The sequence below is a fragment of the Phlebotomus papatasi genome, chromosome 3 (assembly GCF_024763615.1).
Source record: "Phlebotomus papatasi isolate M1 chromosome 3, Ppap_2.1, whole genome shotgun sequence".
NCBI lineage: Eukaryota > Metazoa > Arthropoda > Insecta > Diptera > Psychodidae > Phlebotomus > Phlebotomus papatasi.
Genome location: NC_077224.1, coordinates 57,635,231 through 57,653,337, shown reverse-complemented (window position 1 = coordinate 57,653,337; position 18,107 = coordinate 57,635,231). Strand labels below are relative to the sequence as shown.

General features: G+C 37.8%; 1 protein-coding gene across 1 annotated transcript in view; it reads left to right on the top strand.

The window, feature by feature from the left end:
- LOC129806988 (E3 ubiquitin-protein ligase UBR1) overlaps nt 1-16,257 on the top strand; it is a 29,736-nt gene extending 13,479 nt beyond the window's left edge. The window contains exons 3-6 of the mRNA XM_055855931.1: nt 307-845; nt 7,936-9,869; nt 12,842-12,953; nt 13,034-16,257. Of these exons, the coding sequence (XP_055711906.1) occupies nt 307-845; nt 7,936-9,869; nt 12,842-12,953; nt 13,034-15,703 (5,255 nt within the window). The 3' untranslated portion in view covers nt 15,704-16,257. The remainder of the gene's footprint in view (nt 1-306; nt 846-7,935; nt 9,870-12,841; nt 12,954-13,033) is intronic.
- The last annotated feature ends 1,850 nt before the right edge of the window (nt 16,258-18,107 follow it).

The window sequence follows — 18,107 nt, the reverse complement described above, 5'->3', positions numbered from 1 at the left end:
TGTGTAAATGCCCAAACGAAGAAAATAAAAGTGGAACAATGAATGTGATAAAATGAGCCATGGAAATTTTCCACAGAGGTTAAATTTTTCGTAATGATCATTTTCCATTGAAGAATTATCTTGTATTGATTATTCGATTCAGGCGCCTCTTGTGGGCGATTAATGAAACTCTTATATTGTTAAAAGTTTGAAAGGGTATTAGATTTGCGTTTTCTTGGTTTTCATTTGACCTGGGAAATGCATATTTTTGAGTTTTCTTTTAAATCATGGAGGTTTAATGGATTTCGTTTGGCTGTATGCTTGCAGAAACTGTTTGTTTCGACGAGCAGAGCGCCAAAGGAGCGATTCTCGATGCACTGGAGAATTTTATATGTGGTGACAATCCCCAAAATGTCCTGGACAAACTGAAGTCGGACAACAATGTGGCGGCTGTCTGTGGGAGAGTTTTTAAGATTGGCGAACCGACTTACTGTTGTCGTGAATGTGGTGTAGATCCCACGTGTGTCCTGTGCGTAAATTGTTTCAAACAGTCTGCGCATCGGCATCACAAATACAAGATGGGCACTTCCAATGGTGGAGGTTGTTGTGATTGTGGTGATACAGAGGCCTGGAAGAGGGATCCGTACTGTGAACAGCATGTCCAGGGCTTGACTAACAGTCAACCCGATAATCCCATCATCACGGAAAGAATGAAGAAAGCCTGTGAAATGGTTTTTCATGCTGTTCTCAGTTACTGTTCCACCTCCCTCGAGATTGATTGCAATGGAAATATGGCTGGAGTTGATGAGGATGAAGACTTTTACTGCACAGTTCTCTACAATGACGAAACTCACACCTATGAGCAGGTAAGAATTTTTTTTTGATTCATTTCCTTTATCATGAAAACCTTTTGTTTGGCTAACAGAAAATGCGAGTGTCGGAATTTTGTAAAAAAAAATCAGAGAATAATTGGTATTCAGACTAAACAACAAAATTGTGTCTATATGCGATTTACTGGAAGCAGACACTCTGTGCTTCCCTTTTTGATAAGTCTCTAATGATTTTATTATTTGCTAGAGTGTGTCTCTTTGATAATAAATTGTTTAATTTTGGCTGTTGATATTAAATTTTATGAAGTGTGCGAATTGTTTTTCATACAATGTCCACAACAGCTCTAGGCAAGAAATGTTATCGCATTTTTATTTTTTTTTCTTCTCTCAACGTAAGGAAATATTGATATTCGATTGCACATTAATGAAATCTTTAATGAAAATGTTTGTCTATTTTTTATTCCAAATTTTCGAATGCTTTTGAATAACAAGCTAGCCCATTTTTCGATACAAAAGCATCCGTTTCGTCTACTCCTATTGATAAGATTACATAGAACACCAGGGAAATATCTATTCAAAAATTTCTTAAAATAACAAAATATTACTTTTTTCTGTTAAAAAAAACTTTTTTCGGCTTAATTAAACACTTTAACCATTAATGAAAATTTTTATACTTTCAGCAATGTTACAAAAAGCATGGTCTGATTTTTTAAATATATTTCATTAAAAAAAAATAAATAAATAAAATACTTACACTTTTTTAACCAACTTTATTTAAACTTTTAATTCATTAATATTTTCATTATCTATATTCCCTTATAATCGCTTCATCACGATTGAGCACTTAATTCTTATCTAACCTATTTTTTTAATTTCCTGATCTATTGACAAATATATCAAATAAAGTAATATTTTATTCACGTTGGATAAGAACACCTATTTATTATGACCATCTTTGAGGTTTTTATTGGTCAAAGCGGAATATTTTCATTGTTATTTCAAATTCTATACAGATCACTAAACAAAATTGATAATTTTACTGAAAAAAATGTATATGCTACATAAAGAGGAAAATAATTAAAAAAGAAACACTTTATTAAAGTAAAGATAGAGACCGCAGAATATAATGAAACGCTCTACCGCACCCGAAAACTTTTATATTCGCTCTTAGGACATAAAAAGTTTTTTGCTCTCATTTATTTGTATTACAGATACCAAATTTCTATGAAAATTTTTAACATTAACAAAAAGAAGTGGAATATTTTATTTGGGAAGTAAATTTTTAGGAACAGAATTTAACTCTGGTAAAGACTAAGTTTTTTTTTGTATTTCTTGAAACGAATTGGCACATGGTATGTAGTTTTTGATTTTGATAGCAATTAATTTTCGCCAATATGGAGAATTTTGACACGATTTATGTCAAAACGGTTTTGACGAAAATTTCTTAAAATTTGTAAATAGTTTAATGGCCTCTTCACACTAGGGACAATTTCTTTAAAAATTAATGTAGGAAAAACTTCAATATGCACATAAATTTCTCTAGTGTGTAGAGGCTATTATTTTTATTCCGTCCATTTATTTGATAGAGCTAGAAAGCATTGTAGATCTGCCCAATAAGATGCGAAAGGTCTAAAATATTTAATAGACTTAGCCCATTTCTTACCATGGTATTATACATCATACGTAAATTGAGTGATTTTAGATCATTTATTTCTGGGGAGCTGATCTTCGAATTGCTGTCGGGAATAGTTTTTTAGTTACTTTAGTCCTTCAATTGGGCACTCAATTGTAGAGCACACGCTCTATAGTGCAAGTGTCCCGTGTTCGAAGCCCTTTTAGGTCACCAAGAATTTTTCTGGCGTTAAAGGTGTTCGGATTGCATCCAGTGAGCTTCACTGCACTCTTGATTCCACTCTTGATTGACAACCTCATTCCGTACAAGAAAAAATAATAATGCATGTCTAGAAATCCCCTTGCGGGAAAGCCTTGTTCCTTCGGAACAAAGCCTTCCCGCAGTTAAAATAAGAACATAATCTTTAGAATTTCTAAAATATTAATGCCCAATGCACAACAACTTTTGTTTGTAAACATGTTTTCAAAATTTTCCATGCGAATGAGCGAGATAACTACAGGGTGGCTGAAAAAAGTGCAACAAACTAAAGCGCTATATTATCTTCATTTTTTGTTCAATTTTTTTGAAATAAAGAAAAAATGGTAGTAAATACATCAAATTTTTAAAATATTATCGGTTTTGTTCAATACGATCTTAATTTGACTTAATTATGGTCTTAAGTCTGACGGAAGTGCTATCGCAGTTTGCACAAATGTCAGCCTTCTGAATGTCCTGCTATTCACGAGGAAGGGCTGCCTTCAGCTCATCAACACTTTGCTACTTTTTAGTCCTAACCTTGACCAACAAAATGCCTCTTTTGGAGAAGTCAAACGATTTTTCATCGAAGAATTGTGGAGGTCTTTGTGCTCCCAAAATTAACTGCGAAACATTTTTTTTTAGCCAAATCTTGTTCGAAGCGTGATTTCTGCGACGTTGGCGAGTCTTGATCAAACTTCCATTATTTCTTACTAAAATTTTTGTTTGTCCACGACTCCAACACTCCTTCCAGGACAATTTCCAGAAACATATTCGCATTCATTTTGACGGTATAGCCTAAAAACCTTAGTAGAAAGCGATAATTTGTCTTCAAGGAAGTCCAGACCTTCAAATAAGGTGGTCCTTGACTTCAGGTAGTTATTCGAACGTCTAAATTATCGTATGATCTTTCCTTCAGATAGACACAATCATTTTGTTTGTACATCAATTGCTCAATTGAAAATGTTTCTTATCAGAGAAAATGAAATTCTGGAACTGACCATGAACGTGCAAGCGAATTTACTCCTTCATCGATCGAGCATAACTTCTTTATGAGGATCGACGATGTCGCTTCCTTTTCAAGATTCTTAAGGCTTCATATAGAGGTCCTTTAACAATATTTATTTTATGGTTTTTTGAGATCTATGCGTCTCAGAGATCGTTTGTTTGAAGATGTGACGCAGATTTTGTTCAATTTGCTTCTTCACTTTAAGAACGATGACTAGCGATGAAGCAATTTTTTTAGACCTTCACCAAAGCATTTTAAGATGCTACTAGTATCCCTGTACCAAGTTATTTTTCGAAAGACGGAAAGTTTAAGTACATTCAGGGTTTTGAAGAGCCTTAACGACAGCTCTTTCCGCATTTCCTGCAAAATATAGCGACATTAAATTGTCACGTTTGCGTTCCATTACGGTTTAAAAAAGTTTTAGAAAATATTAGCGAAAATGCTTTCGTAGGCTTTTAGCCAATAAAATGAACTACCATTATGCAAAATCAAACCGCTGCCACCAGTGGTTTGACAGGTTGCGCTCTGAAAGTTGTTGCATTTTTTTCAGCAACCCTGTATTTGTATCAACAAAGATAAATATTAATTGAGAAGTCGTTGAGCTGTTTGTAACTTGCAAGTGCTAAAATGTGTCCCGAAATACGACACGTTACTATATTTGTGATTTGCATTTTATTCATTTCCTACTTAGCAAATTTGATTAAATACTGATTGTAAAAAATTACTATAGGGGAGACTGAGGCAGTTAGTCAGCAAGTTAAATTTTCCTTTGCGTTTAATGAACGAGGGTGGGAGGTGGTTACTTATTAACAAATAATCGGGTGAGCAATATTCTTGTAAAGGCAAGCTACAAAATACGACTGTCTAAGTCTACTCCTAGGTAATTGTGTTCCAGTTTCCCCTATCAAGTAAAATAAATCGAAAGAGAGTACAGTAGACTCTATCAATTGGACATTTGGGGCAAAATGTCATCCTAATTGTAGAATTCGAAACAACGTTGAATATTGAGGTAATACTTCTTTAAATTTCACAAATAACTATATTTCAGGGATATGTAATTCACAATTGAATAAAATGCGTCTTCATTCTTTGATTAATTGCACAGGACTAAATTTGTCACCAAATGGGCTACTACATTTTCACGAACATAAATTATTTCCCACACGGCCCTTCCTGACATCAAGTTTCCCCCTGGACAACTTCCTTGCCAGTATTTCATTAAGTCGGCGGCCGTCATATGGTCTGTTCAGGTCCCTCTTCAGTTCCCATCTTCTTCACCTTGTAGCGGTTATGAGGTAGTATTTCTATTACTTCGTTGGGTCCGACAAATTTTTTTCTCACTTTGTAGCCAACATCAAATTCTGTCTCCTTGATGGCGAACAAATCGCCAATCCGATAGTCATTGGCCCTTCTGCTTCGAAGATCATACGAGCGCTTGTTCTCATCTTGAATTTTGGAAATATTTTGTCTTGCCAAATCTTGTAATCCACATCTCTCTTCGTCAAAATCTTCTTCCAGTATTTCCACAATTTTACTGGTTACTTGGCATGAATTCATTCGTAATTCCTGTTTGCATTCCACCTGTGTCATATTTTTCATATGATTCACTTTCTGACGTTCCTTCTCAATTGCTTCATGTTCCTCACGATCTCGCTTGATACGCTTAATCTTTCTGAATTTCCATGCTTCATACTCAATCTCATGATTCTGTCTCTTAGTAGTCCTTATCTTGGTAGTGACATCTTTAGCGCTTGTCATCATCGTCATATTGGCACGGGACATCGCATCAACACGGATCATCTTGTTTTCATTCTTATAACATTGGTCACGTCGTCGAATCGTCACTTTACCAGGCATTATTGTGTAATGTACAGTCTTAAGGAAATTTCTGCCAATCAACCAAGTAGTCTCCATCACTTCTTTGGGTACAACATGGCATTCCATCCGATACTTCGCGCCATCAACTTCAATATTCATTGTAGTTTTTGCCAAAGCCTGGATAATTGCACCACCAAAACCACGAATTCTTTGAAATGATAATTGGTGATCCTCACACTTATCTTTAATTGACTCGTACGTATCTTCATTGATCAGAGATAGATCACTGTAGCTGTCAATGATCCCACAAAACTCTTTATCTCCAATCTTAATCTTCAAAATATCAAGCTCGTCATTAGTTGATTGAATGATGTTGATCATATTGACCTTCGCTTCATTATTACTCTTGAATTCTGAAACTTTCGACTTCGTCTTGCAATCGCTGGTGGTATGACCAAATCCATTGCACTTAAAACATTTTGGTCCTCTCTTTTTATTCGGACATTCCATGGATTTGTGACCAGCATCCCCACAATTGTAACAAATAATCGTTTTTTGGGCTTCTCCTCGTGAGTTCTGAGATCTACTAGCAACATTCTTAGGATTATCATCCTTTTTCTCAGCGTCTTTGAGTTTCAGCCGCAGCTTTTCATATACTTCGATACGAGACTTCAGTTCTTCAACTGTCTTTGCTCCATAAAGTTGAGCTTTGCTCTGGACATTGTCATCAATGCCATCGCAAATATACTCGCATATAGTTGCTTCGTCAAGGCTACCCATCCTGCCCAATCTCTGCATTTCATAGACAAAATCCAAGAACTTTTCATCGGCTTTTTTCTTACGATTTGTCATGCGTTTATGCACATCGAGAGAACTTAATTTCTGCGTAAATTCCGTTCTTAGGGCATCTCTCAAGGTCTTCCAATTCTTGATGCCAGTTGTTGCAAAAATGAATTTGCGAGCAGTGCCTGTCAATAATTTTTTGCAATACATCAATTTTTGGATGTCGTTCCATCCAAGCGTCATTGCAGTGTCTTCAAATTCTTCCAACCACACGTCAACGTCCTGTGATTCTTCTGCCCCAAATTTCTCGAGAGAATCTTCTACGTCCCTCAAGCTGAACATCCTGTAATCGTTTGAAGCAAGAACATTGGGAATAGTTGTTGCTGAAACATCATCAACATCGGTTCTGGAACCATTTGCACTCTCACTTTGCGTTTCATTTGCATCGTCATCAAATTGCACAATACGCTGTGCTAGCTCCTCTTTAGTGCCTTCACAATCCAAATTCCTCTTTGCGCACTCCGTCATCAAGCCTTTCTTGGTGAAATTCTCCAGCAATTCTTCAACAGATGCCATTTTCGTCGTCTTTTGCAGTGTTGCCGTCCTTCGTCGTTATGCAACAATTGCCGTCCTTCGTCGTTATGCAACAATTGCCGTCCTTCGTCGTTATGCAATGGTTGCTCTCGTCTTATGCAACTATTGCCGTCGTCTTATGCAACTTTGCGCCGTTGCCGTCTTTCGTCCTTCGTCGTTTTTGGGGTTTTTATTCACTAAAACACTTATTTGTGCTTTTTGCACCGTCTTTCGTCTTCAATTCTTCTTACAACGTTTTTCGTCAGCTTCTTCAATATTCCACGTTTTTCGTTTTCTTTCCCAGCAATTTTCTACCCCTATCCCGGTTGAGCCCCCATGTAGAATTCGAAACAACGTTGAATATTGAGGTAATACTTCTTTAAATTTCACAAATAACTATATTTCAGGGATATGTAATTCACAATTGAATAAAATGCGTCTTCATTCTTTGATTAATTGCACAGGACTAAATTTGTCACCAAATGGGCTACTACATTTTCACGAACATAAATTATTTCCCACATAATTATCGAGTGATAATTAGGATGATAATAATTATAAAGAATCACGATAAAATAATAGGGAACTACAGCGAATTTGAGCAAATTTGCTTCAAAATCAAGCGTGAAAATTGTCAACAAAATTTTTCGCCCGATTGAAAATGAGCCAATTGAGCGAGAGTCTACTGTATATCGATTTTTTTAAATTATTTTTCATGCAAATTTGGGTGGGTTTTTCCCAATAATAGAAAGTGCGATAACATTTCTTTCACAAAGGTGTTGAGTGGTAATGATTATTACTAATAAAGCTAGAGGCCAATTTTATATGATTTTTTTTTAATGTCCCTCAGATCTCGAGTGAGAGAGAGTTTGTGATAAGAATATATCGGTTTTCACTGCGAAGTTTAACCCAATAAAAGAGCACACACTCTTATATATAATTTGTTGAGGGTTCACTCGCCTTGGATGTTATCAAAATTATGAAGCTTTTATATATACGAAAGGCCTAACAATCAAGCCCAAAGTGGGGCTCTGATAGTAAAATTGTCAATGTCTTTTGTCCATGCAAAAATGTAGGTCATCCAGACATTGACGAGAACTGTGGCATGTCCGCACAAGAATGCTGTGGATTATGTGACGAGTGTGGATAGGGATGGACGTGCTGTGGTATTCTGTGGTTCCTTTTCCGAATGCATGCGCCTCAAGGCGGATGTGGAGAAGCAATCACTGAGGAATATTATGCATGCCAAATCACAGCCATTGCGTGTGACTGTACTGCATAAGAAAGCACTGTCCTATCAGCAATTTGCCCTGCAACTGCTGGGATGGTTACAGCAATTTTTGGTGCATTGTGCAGCTTTTAGAAAGATCTTTTGTGATATCATCACCATGAATACGGACTACAATATTAATCATTTGTTGTCGAATGATTGTAAATTGTGGAAGATGGCCAGAACGAGTTGGCATAGGGTCTTGATTTCTGGAATGTTGATGGAATATGAGAATAAGAAGAAATTTGCCGTGGTATTTACCAAGTTGTATGCATCGATAATGCAGGACTACATTAGGGATGATCATGATCATTCTTTTTCGATTGTTTCAATGAGTGTCCAACTGTTTACAGTTCCTACCATTGGACATCATTTGGTAGCCCATGAGAGTGCTTTTTTCATTCTAATGCAGACCTTCTACACGGAAAGTGTAGAGAAGTATGTGCAGAATAAAGTACTGCAATTTGCCAAGACAACTATCAATATCAATGTTTTCAAGAGGGCAGCCTATATCTTGTACGATGTGAGGTATTTACTGAATATTGTTCCAGATGTCTGGACGGATGATCTTCGAAAGGGTTTTCTGCATGGTATGCAAATTTTGATAAAACTTCTGCGAGTTATGCAAGGAATGGATGCAGTACATCGACAGACTGGTTCACACATTGAACATGAGCCAGAATGGGAGTCTGCTTTCAATCTGCACATCAAACTGGCCCATGTGATATCCCTGGCACTTGATTGGTGCAAGACGGACAAAGTGGTCCTAGTTAAGGTGTACAGGATGGTGTTAACCTCACTTTCTGAGTCTGATTTCATTGTGTCACAGACTGTGACTAAAGTTCAAGAGTTGGCTGATCATAGTGTCGCCTGCTTGATGTACGATGTAGCTTCACAGCCTGTATCTATACACCTACCACTCTCACGCTTCTTTGCCGGCCTCTATTTGCATCTGGAGAAATTTGGTCTGTCCTACTACAGTGTTTCAGCACCATCAGCTGTAGCTTCATGTCTCTCACTTGTTCACCTTATTGAACCTGTTCTCTGCACCCAAACCATGATTGCCCAAGTTCATGCTGGAATGTGGCGTCGCAATGGCTATTCCCTGCTCAATCAACTGTATTTCTATCGGAATGTAAAATGTCGTTCAGAGATGCTGGATAGAGATATTGTATCTCTGCAAATTGGTGCTTCATTGATTGAAAGCAACGAATTTCTCATTCATCTAATCAATAAATTCAATCTCATGAATTGGGTATCACCAACTCCGTGGACCTCCTCCGAGGTGGATTCGAGGTTCACTGAAGAAGAAAATGTCAGGCAGAGAATAAATATGGTGGATGAATTTCTTGAATTACTCATCATTATCATTGGTGAGAGGTATATGCCTGGCATTGGTCAAGTAACGGAGGAAGATAGGATCAAGAAGGAAATTATCCAGCAGCTCTGCATTAAGCCATTTTCACACTCCGAACTCAATCGAACACTGCCGGATTTTCAGCATGAGACGGGTATGGAGAGTGTGATAAATGCAGTGGCGATCTTCAATAAACCCGCTCAGGCTGATAGGAAGGGAGTGTATGAGCTCAAAGAAGAGTTCTACGATACGTACAACATGTTCTTCTACCACTACAGCAAGGAAGAGAAATCGAAGTCTGAAGAGGCCCAGAGGAAGAGGAAGAATGCTAAGAGGAATTGCTGCCTACCACCGAAGCTACCAAAGCTGACAGATGCCTTTTGGTGAGTTAACAATTTTCATTTTTTCCACATGCTGTATGTCCGTCAGACCGTTAGCAAACCTAGTGGCCAAGCGGTTAGAGATAGCGACTTGAGATATTCGACGACCCCCCCCCCCTTAAGTTGAGTGCAGGCCCATGAGTTCGTCATCTAATGGACTTTTGAATGGTTTTTACTGCATAAGAGCTTGCGAAGCCGTTAACATTTGTTGGGTTTCGTCACTTAAAAATCGGTTGCAAAATCACAAAATGTTTGAAAAATGCTAGTGATAAGCCTAGATCAGCTTATTTATGTGAGATTCTTAATGTGAGCTAACACGGAATGCATGCAAATTCGATTTAGAGCTGAAGTTGGGGGACGCCATTCAGTTATCTTGAATCAAATTTGTGATATTATACAAATTTTGTATTTAGATCAAAATATCAAAGATTTGGATGGAGTGATAGAAAAGTGATATATGGGTGAAATGTAGACCAGAATCTCTTCCATAATTTTGCCGTAGAACTTGATCTCATCGATTAATCAGAAGCCAAGATAAGCGAGGTTTTTTGTTTCTGAACTCGTTTTTTCGACCAGAGCGCCCCAAGTGTTCATTTAATGAACTTCAACTATATCAAAGAATTGTTATATTTTGTGAGACTTTCCATTTAAAACCCTATTTTAAGTGTCTTGGTCGAGTAGGGTAATGTAGTACATTTTGGACCGACTTTTAGCATTTTCAACTTTCAAACACGTGAGTTACTTCCCAAATTATTTTTTTTTCTTTGTTGAAATTAATATTTATATTCTTTGTTTTATTAAGAATAAGAATCTTATCGCAAATTATTAGAAAAGACGTAATTTTTTCTTATATAAAATAGCAAAAAATATAAAGAAGTAAAAATGGTATATTTTGGAATGATGTGGGTACTTTGGAACAAAGAAAAACGGGTATTTTGGAACAAGACGAATTCGTACACAGGGTATCCAACACTTGATCTTGGGTTATTGGTTGCCAACGATTGTAACAATCTAAGAAGCATTGCACCAGGTCCTTTTCCCCCTCGGGAGTAAGTTTTGGGGAGTCCATTCTGGCATTTCACTGGACACTTACCGGTGAAAATCTTACTTTTTGACACATTGAATTCCATCACTGATTCTCTTACACATTTCTCACACCTGAATGATTTCAGAGCCTTCTTCACATCATCCTGAGTATATGGCTTGCCTTTTGAAGGCTCCCTTGGTATCGGAATTTCAAGAAAAACAGGAAATATTGTAAAGATTTTTCACATTCCAAAATGCACTGGATTGTTTACTTTTGTAAATTTGCTTTTTTTAACTAAAAAATCAAACAAATTTCATTGAACCTGATCACTGACCTTCGAATATAAGGTCCAAACTTTACTTTTTTATCAAAATTACGTTTCAATTTCACTGATAAAATAGATTAAATAGTGAAAAAACTTAGCACTTTTTCTGCTGACATCGGCAAAATTGACCACAGTGAAGATTTTGTGAAAAGTAGAATGGTACACTGTCAATTTCCGCGCGTATTTCACACTCTGAATTAAAATCTAATTTCAGTTGTTTTATGTATATCTGGTACGTAGAAAGCTAAATAATTCAAATAAAACTTTAAAATGAAGGGAAAACAAGTATTTATATGATTTTAAGCGATATATTTATGATGCATTCCAAAACACGCCAGATTAGGTTCCAAAATGCACTGTTTTCCAAAATGTACCACATTACCCTAGAAGCAGTCAAATTGGCATCTGAGTGGTTTCAAAGCGTTATTATAGGAAAAATCTTTTTTTTTTCACACTAAAACGACAAAATCGGACAGATGGAATTGTCTACGCAAAAAATGATGTTTGGACAAAATATAGATATAAAGGTTCTCAACAATTATGCTGAAGTAGTTATCAAGATCGGTTAAGCACATGTCGAGACAATTGAGATTATGTAATATGAAAATTAGTCTTTCGACTGTGGCGCTCCTAGCGTTGGTCCTATGAAGTTCAAATGTTCTAGAAAAATGTAATGCATTGCGAGACCATTATAATTTGCGGCATCATACTCATAAAACCAGTGATGGGCCCAGATAAGCTTATGGTAGCTGAGATTCTTTACAGGCGACCTTGAAATGCGTGCAACTCGGAATGCGTGAAAATTCGATTGTGAGTTGAATCTTGGGGATAAAGAATCGCGTCGAGCCAATTTTATCCATTTCAACCGACAAAAACAGTTTACTCGATGCGATTTTTTACCCCAAAAATTCAATTCACATTCTAATTTTCACGCACCCCGAGTTGCACACATACCGAGATGGCCTGTAAAGAATCTGAGCTACCATAAGCTTATCTGGGCTTATCACTGATCATTTTTCAAGGTCAAAAGTGAAAAATGCTTTACAGAACGTATTTCTCAACCGAATAGTATCATGGTTGGACTCGTTGGAAAGGTTTTGGAGTTTCTAACAAGCCCGAATCGATTCCAATCGGTTATGAACCGATAGTAAATCGATTTATAACCCATGCGAAACTTAGTTGCATTACTTCCTAAGCTATATTGGGCAATATTTTGGGTGATTTGTGAATTGGTTCAAATCCGTTTGTGAACTCTGGTAAACGGTTATTATATATTAATCGTATCGAGACACTTTATTTGGTATTACAATGTAATCATTACAATGTTGTTGGAAGAATCTGCTGATCGTAGATCGCCTTCTCCGTAGTGAATGCTTCTTCCGTGCCCCTTTTTTTTTTTTTTTTTTTTTTTTTTGAAGCGACTCTCACAGCTGTGAGAGTCGATTCAGAGATCTCACTACCCAAGAGCCAACGGTCTTGCCTATTGCGCCACTGAGATCCCCTGGTAAACGGTGAATGACGCGAAACCATTTTTTCATTTCATTTCATCAAATCATTTTATCGGCAATTCAATTATAACAGGAAAAGAGATTGTAATTATTTCCAAATTACTTTCTCTTGCAGTATGATTGCTAATCTGCTTCAGTGTGATGTGATGCTACTGATAATGCAGACAGTTCTGGAGAAGTCATTGGATTTGAAGGAGAGAACTTTCTCCGAGGGTCATTTACAGAAGGTATTTTTTGGGGGGGTTGTTGTTGTTTTGGGATATTTGTTGTCTTTCAGTAAGGATGATTATTTTGGGTTGCTGTGTAGGTACTCTTCCTGATTGGCTATGGGCTACAGGATGAGGAGAGTGGAAACTATCCCTTCTTGATATTCCATGAGAAGGCATTGAAGTGGAATATTTTGCATTTGCTGACGGAATTGGCAAGTTGTCCGAGAGTTGAAGCTCTAGCTGAGCATATTCAGTGGACTGTGAAGAAGTTTAAGGAGATTCAGGCGAGGGGAGATGAAGATGGTGGGGCGGGGAGTAGTCGGGAAGGGGTAGAAATGGAGGAAGATACGGCAATGACGAGTGATGAGCAGGAAGCGGCTGAGAAGCAGGAGAGAGCAAGGCTTGCGGCTGAGCATCGGGCTAAGGTGATGGCTCAGATGGCTAATGCCCAGAAGAGTTTTATGACAGAGAATGCTGCTCTGTTTGAGAGTACAAAGGTGGATGTTGAGCGTGAGGAAATGGCTGATGCGATGGAGTGGGAGGTTTTGGAGGTCAGTCAGTCGATTGCATGCCTAGGACCGGGAAAAAGGGGACATTTGGAGGTGGATGAGATTGTTTCGTGCATTTTGTGTTCGGAAGATGTGAATGTGAGTAAAGGGGGTCCTTGTATGGTATACTCTGCATATATGCAGAAGTCGACTTTGATCTATGGACCAGGGAAGATTTATCCACATGTCAGCAGTTGTGGGCATGTTATGCATGCCGATTGTTGGCTAATGTACTTTACCAATGAAGTGGAGAAGGAGACAAGGAGGCCATATAGGAATAGATCTCCGGCTAGTTTTGATACGGACAAAAAAGAATTTCTCTGTCCATTGTGTCGATGTCTAAGCAATACTGTTATTCCTTTGGCCAGTTCTCTGCCCTTGTACTATTCGGGGCATCATCATCAGCATCATCATCAGGGAACGGGGGGAAATGATATTTTGGACTTTGGGACTTGGAGTGAGATCATGAGGAAATACATTGATGGGATTGGGAGTGAGGAAGAGGAAATGCCAGGAATTTATGCGATTCTTGAGGATTTTGGTTCAAAAACAAAAGATCTCTTTGGAGATGCATGCGTGCCGCTACAGCAGCAAATTGATCGGAATTTGGTGGGGCATGTGAGTGATTTTGTGTCCGTGATGAAGGAATTGATTGGGGGCCGGAAGGTTAATAAGCATATTGAGATGTGGCAGGCATGTGTGTATACCATTCAAGCTGTTGAGATGCTCCTTAGAGCACAGAGGAAACCCTTAAAGGGTCATTTGTCCATAAGGCAGCTGAGTTGCCTTCGGGGATTGATAAGAATGTGTGGTGTAATGGGTTTTGCCATGACGGAAAAGGAGAAACGTGATCTTCTGCCCCAATTTACAAAATTCCATGTTCTAGCACAATCCAGTTGTATTCTGGAGACAAATGTCTTTGAATCACTCGTGGTGAGTATCTTTGCCACACCATGTGTGATGTATGTGCAGAAGAAGAATCAGGAAGATCTTCAGAAGAGTGATTGTGTCATTCCGACTGGACAATTGATGGAATATTATATTTTGAGGGTGGCTTTCTTGCTAAATATTGCCAAAATTCTCATTACATTCAATCCCCCAGTGGAAATGGATGAAGATCCTGAGGAGGGGGAGGATGAATTGTACAGAGAGGTTGCCCAGAAGGCTGAGGAGAGGTATAAAAGGCAGCAGGAAGATGAGCTAGCGGAGAAAGAGAAAAAAAGTAAGGTTATGTCGAGTTCACAGGGTGAAAAGTCCATAAATAGGGTTAGGGAGGTTCCGGAAGGGGTTGCCAAAGGACCAGAGACAAGTGAAATGCCAGAAGTCACTGAAGATGTTCCCATGGAAGCACCAAAAGAGGAAAAAAAAGATGATGACTCAGGTTTAGCCACACTCTTAGCCTTCTTCCGGCTGCACAATATCTATCTCAGTCCCAAAGCCCGTAAGACTATCACATCGAGTCAGTTGATTGGGGAGATTAAGGATAAGATGGTGACTTTCCTAAGATCATCCACAATCCTCTTTCACTTTATCACAGGCATAGAGATGCCAGAGGAATTTTCAGATGTGACTGGTGATACGTTTAATTTGATGTGTGAATATTTGGGACTTGATTCAAATGTCGAAAGTTATTTTGTGTGCAAGAAATCCCTGGAACTCATGACTCTGGCCTCACTGCATCCCACCATTGAGGCCATGAGGAAGGGTGAAACTGACAAAGTAGCTAGTCTGACTTATCTGCCCGTGAGGGATCTTGTGGCATTGCCAGAAGATTACAGTGACTTGATCAATAGTGTGTCCCTCTTCACGTGCCCCAATAACTCCAGGGATGACACCCGAAATCCCACCATGTGTCTGGTGTGTGGAGAAGTGCTCTGTTCACAGACATACTGTTGTCAGAATGAGATCAACAGGATGACTGTGGGAGCATGCACGTACCATGCCTATTCCTGTGGAGCTGGAATTGTTCCACTGCTCAGAATCCGGGAATGTGAAGTAATGTTACTCAGTGTGAGCAAGGGATGCTTCGTATCACCGCCATATCTCGATGAATATGGCGAATACGATGCTGGTCTCAGACGAGGAAATCCACTGCATCTGTGCAGGGAGAGGTATGAAAAATTACGCCTCATGTGGCTGAGTCATGGATTCTATGAGGAAATTGCTAGGACAATGGAAGTCACAAATGCAATGCCACCTACACAATGGGAGCTGCTCTAGTTAAAAATCCTAAATAAAAAAAATCCCCTATTCCCCATTGTTGTCCCACTCACAATCGCTTCTCGAAATCCTTCAAATGTAGCTATATATATTTATGAGAAATCCTCTCAAGTTGTTTCTTTTGGCTAAAACAAAAAAAACTAAAAAAAAAAAACATCCGTGAAAGAATTCGCAGGCAGGGAAGTAATTTTCGGTTCTGTGTACATAAAGATATTCTGACTGTATTTTTTTCGTATTTGATTTTATTTTTGGGATCCAATTGCGGGATTTTTTTCAGCATATTTTGCACAAGATTCCGCAATGGAGGTCCCTTTAAGATTTTTTTTTGATGATGATGAACTTCCTAAAAAGAAGATGAATTTGAGATGAAAGTATGACGATAGTGATCGGTATGCAGCCAGTCGATGACGCTTTTTCAAGAATGATTGAGTCTCCATCCTTTTTCTTAACGTTATAATTAAAGAAAAAAAATGTACATTTTGATTTATTTTGGTTTGATATTTTTGTGAGATATGTTGAGAAAGAGAAAAGAAATAAATGATACAGTAAATGAATTCTGGTTTTGGTTTTCAACAAGGTATCAAAAGCCCATCTCGCCTCAATCATCTGTTCCTGCTTGACACATATAAAGAAGAGCTTGACAAAATAGACTATGGGGATGAATTACCTGTGATAAATATGAGATGGTATGTAAATTCAGGTACTGTATCCAGGTACTGCTAGAAAAACCTGTGATAAATATGTTTAGGGTTAGAGCATGTGGCTCGAAGGGCAAATTTTAAAAACTCCGTGCTGCCAATCCACAGGAACAAGCGCAGAGATTGATCAAAACTATCCACCAGCTTATCCTTAACAACTCTTTATTCACACTTCAGAACTATTTTCAACAAAGATTAATTAGAAAAATAAAGATTAAAATTGAGAAACACTTCGATTGACTGACTTCAAATGAGAGCGAGAGCACACAGTAAAGTTTTTACAAAAAGGAGAAATGAACGTTTTACAAATTACCCGGTTGGACACGTATTCATTACTCATATGTTGTTCAGCAACAGACTACAATTCGTCAGTTATCTCAGCATTTGTCGTAACTTCCTTTTGACAACTTTTCAGGAGAAAGATATTTTCAGTTCAGCATTATTTTTTTTTTAAATGAGCCCCGGATGCGATACTTTTGAGTCAAAATAATAAAAGTGGCACTAATAAACTGTAAGTTAACTCGAGAAAATGTTTATAAAATGATTTAAAAGCTGAGATATTGAGATATATGTTCGATGAAGCACAATAAGATTTTATCGTAACTTACGTCGTTTATAAAGCCGTAACTTCCAATGTATGGAGATCTTGGGAGTTACGCCAATTTACTAAAATGTATCATGTCAATTTTAATTACTCTAGTGATAATGAGTGCCTTTATTTCACTAAATTAGTCAATTAAACTGTGGTCCCTGTCCCTAAAAGCTTTTATTTCATAAATTTTATTTATAATAAATTTTGTGCGCCGCATCGCTTGTTTTGTTTTGAATGAATGACAGAGGCAGCTTTAACCGCTTTAACCTTTAAGGACGATCAGAATTAAAACACCGGTGTTCCGAAAAAAAATTCCTATTCCCTTCCAAATTAATGTTTTCCTCTAAAAATCCAGAAAAAACGGATCTTTTGTTTCACCACTTATTTTTGACACTATCGTCCTTACAGCTTTTATTCCTATTTTTTAACTGCTCGAACTCCAAGAGAGAGCAGTTTTAACGATTGTAACAATCGCGTTTTTTAATGGAATTGAGCCTTATGATATAAATTAGCCTCACAATTGGTAAAATACGAGAAAAAAGCCCAATTTTAAAAGTGCCCCAAGTCAAATGTTTCTTACATCCACCTACGGCGCGACGTTTCCGTAATTTATTCAAAATAAATTCAATTCAATTTATTCTCTCACTATGCCTGATTGAGGCTGCCGACAGACTTCACTACCGATCTCATCAGGTAAATATCCTGCTCATACACACAGAAAAATTTTGACTCTAAATTTAAGAATATATAAGATCCTGGGAACTTAAATTGGACGTGAATCCCCGAGGCGTTTAAGTTTAGAAGCTCTCAGCGAAAGAAATGGGCTAGAATCCCTAGCTCTTTCAAGTTAAGAGATCGGGAACTTTAGTTCAGCATTAGCTGGAATAATTAGCTGGAATTATGGGGCATTGGCATTCATTGGATGGGATTTGAAGTTAAATTCCTGGGTGTTTCTGTTTAAAAATTTTCCATTTTTCTGTGTGATGCATTTCTTGAATTTTTAAAGATATTTCGCGCGGTTTTCTTCAGTCCCCAAAAATGTGCATAATCCAGGGACCCCTATAATCCTCAATAAAGACTTTTGTTCTGCAATCAGACTTAAACCTGGATGCAT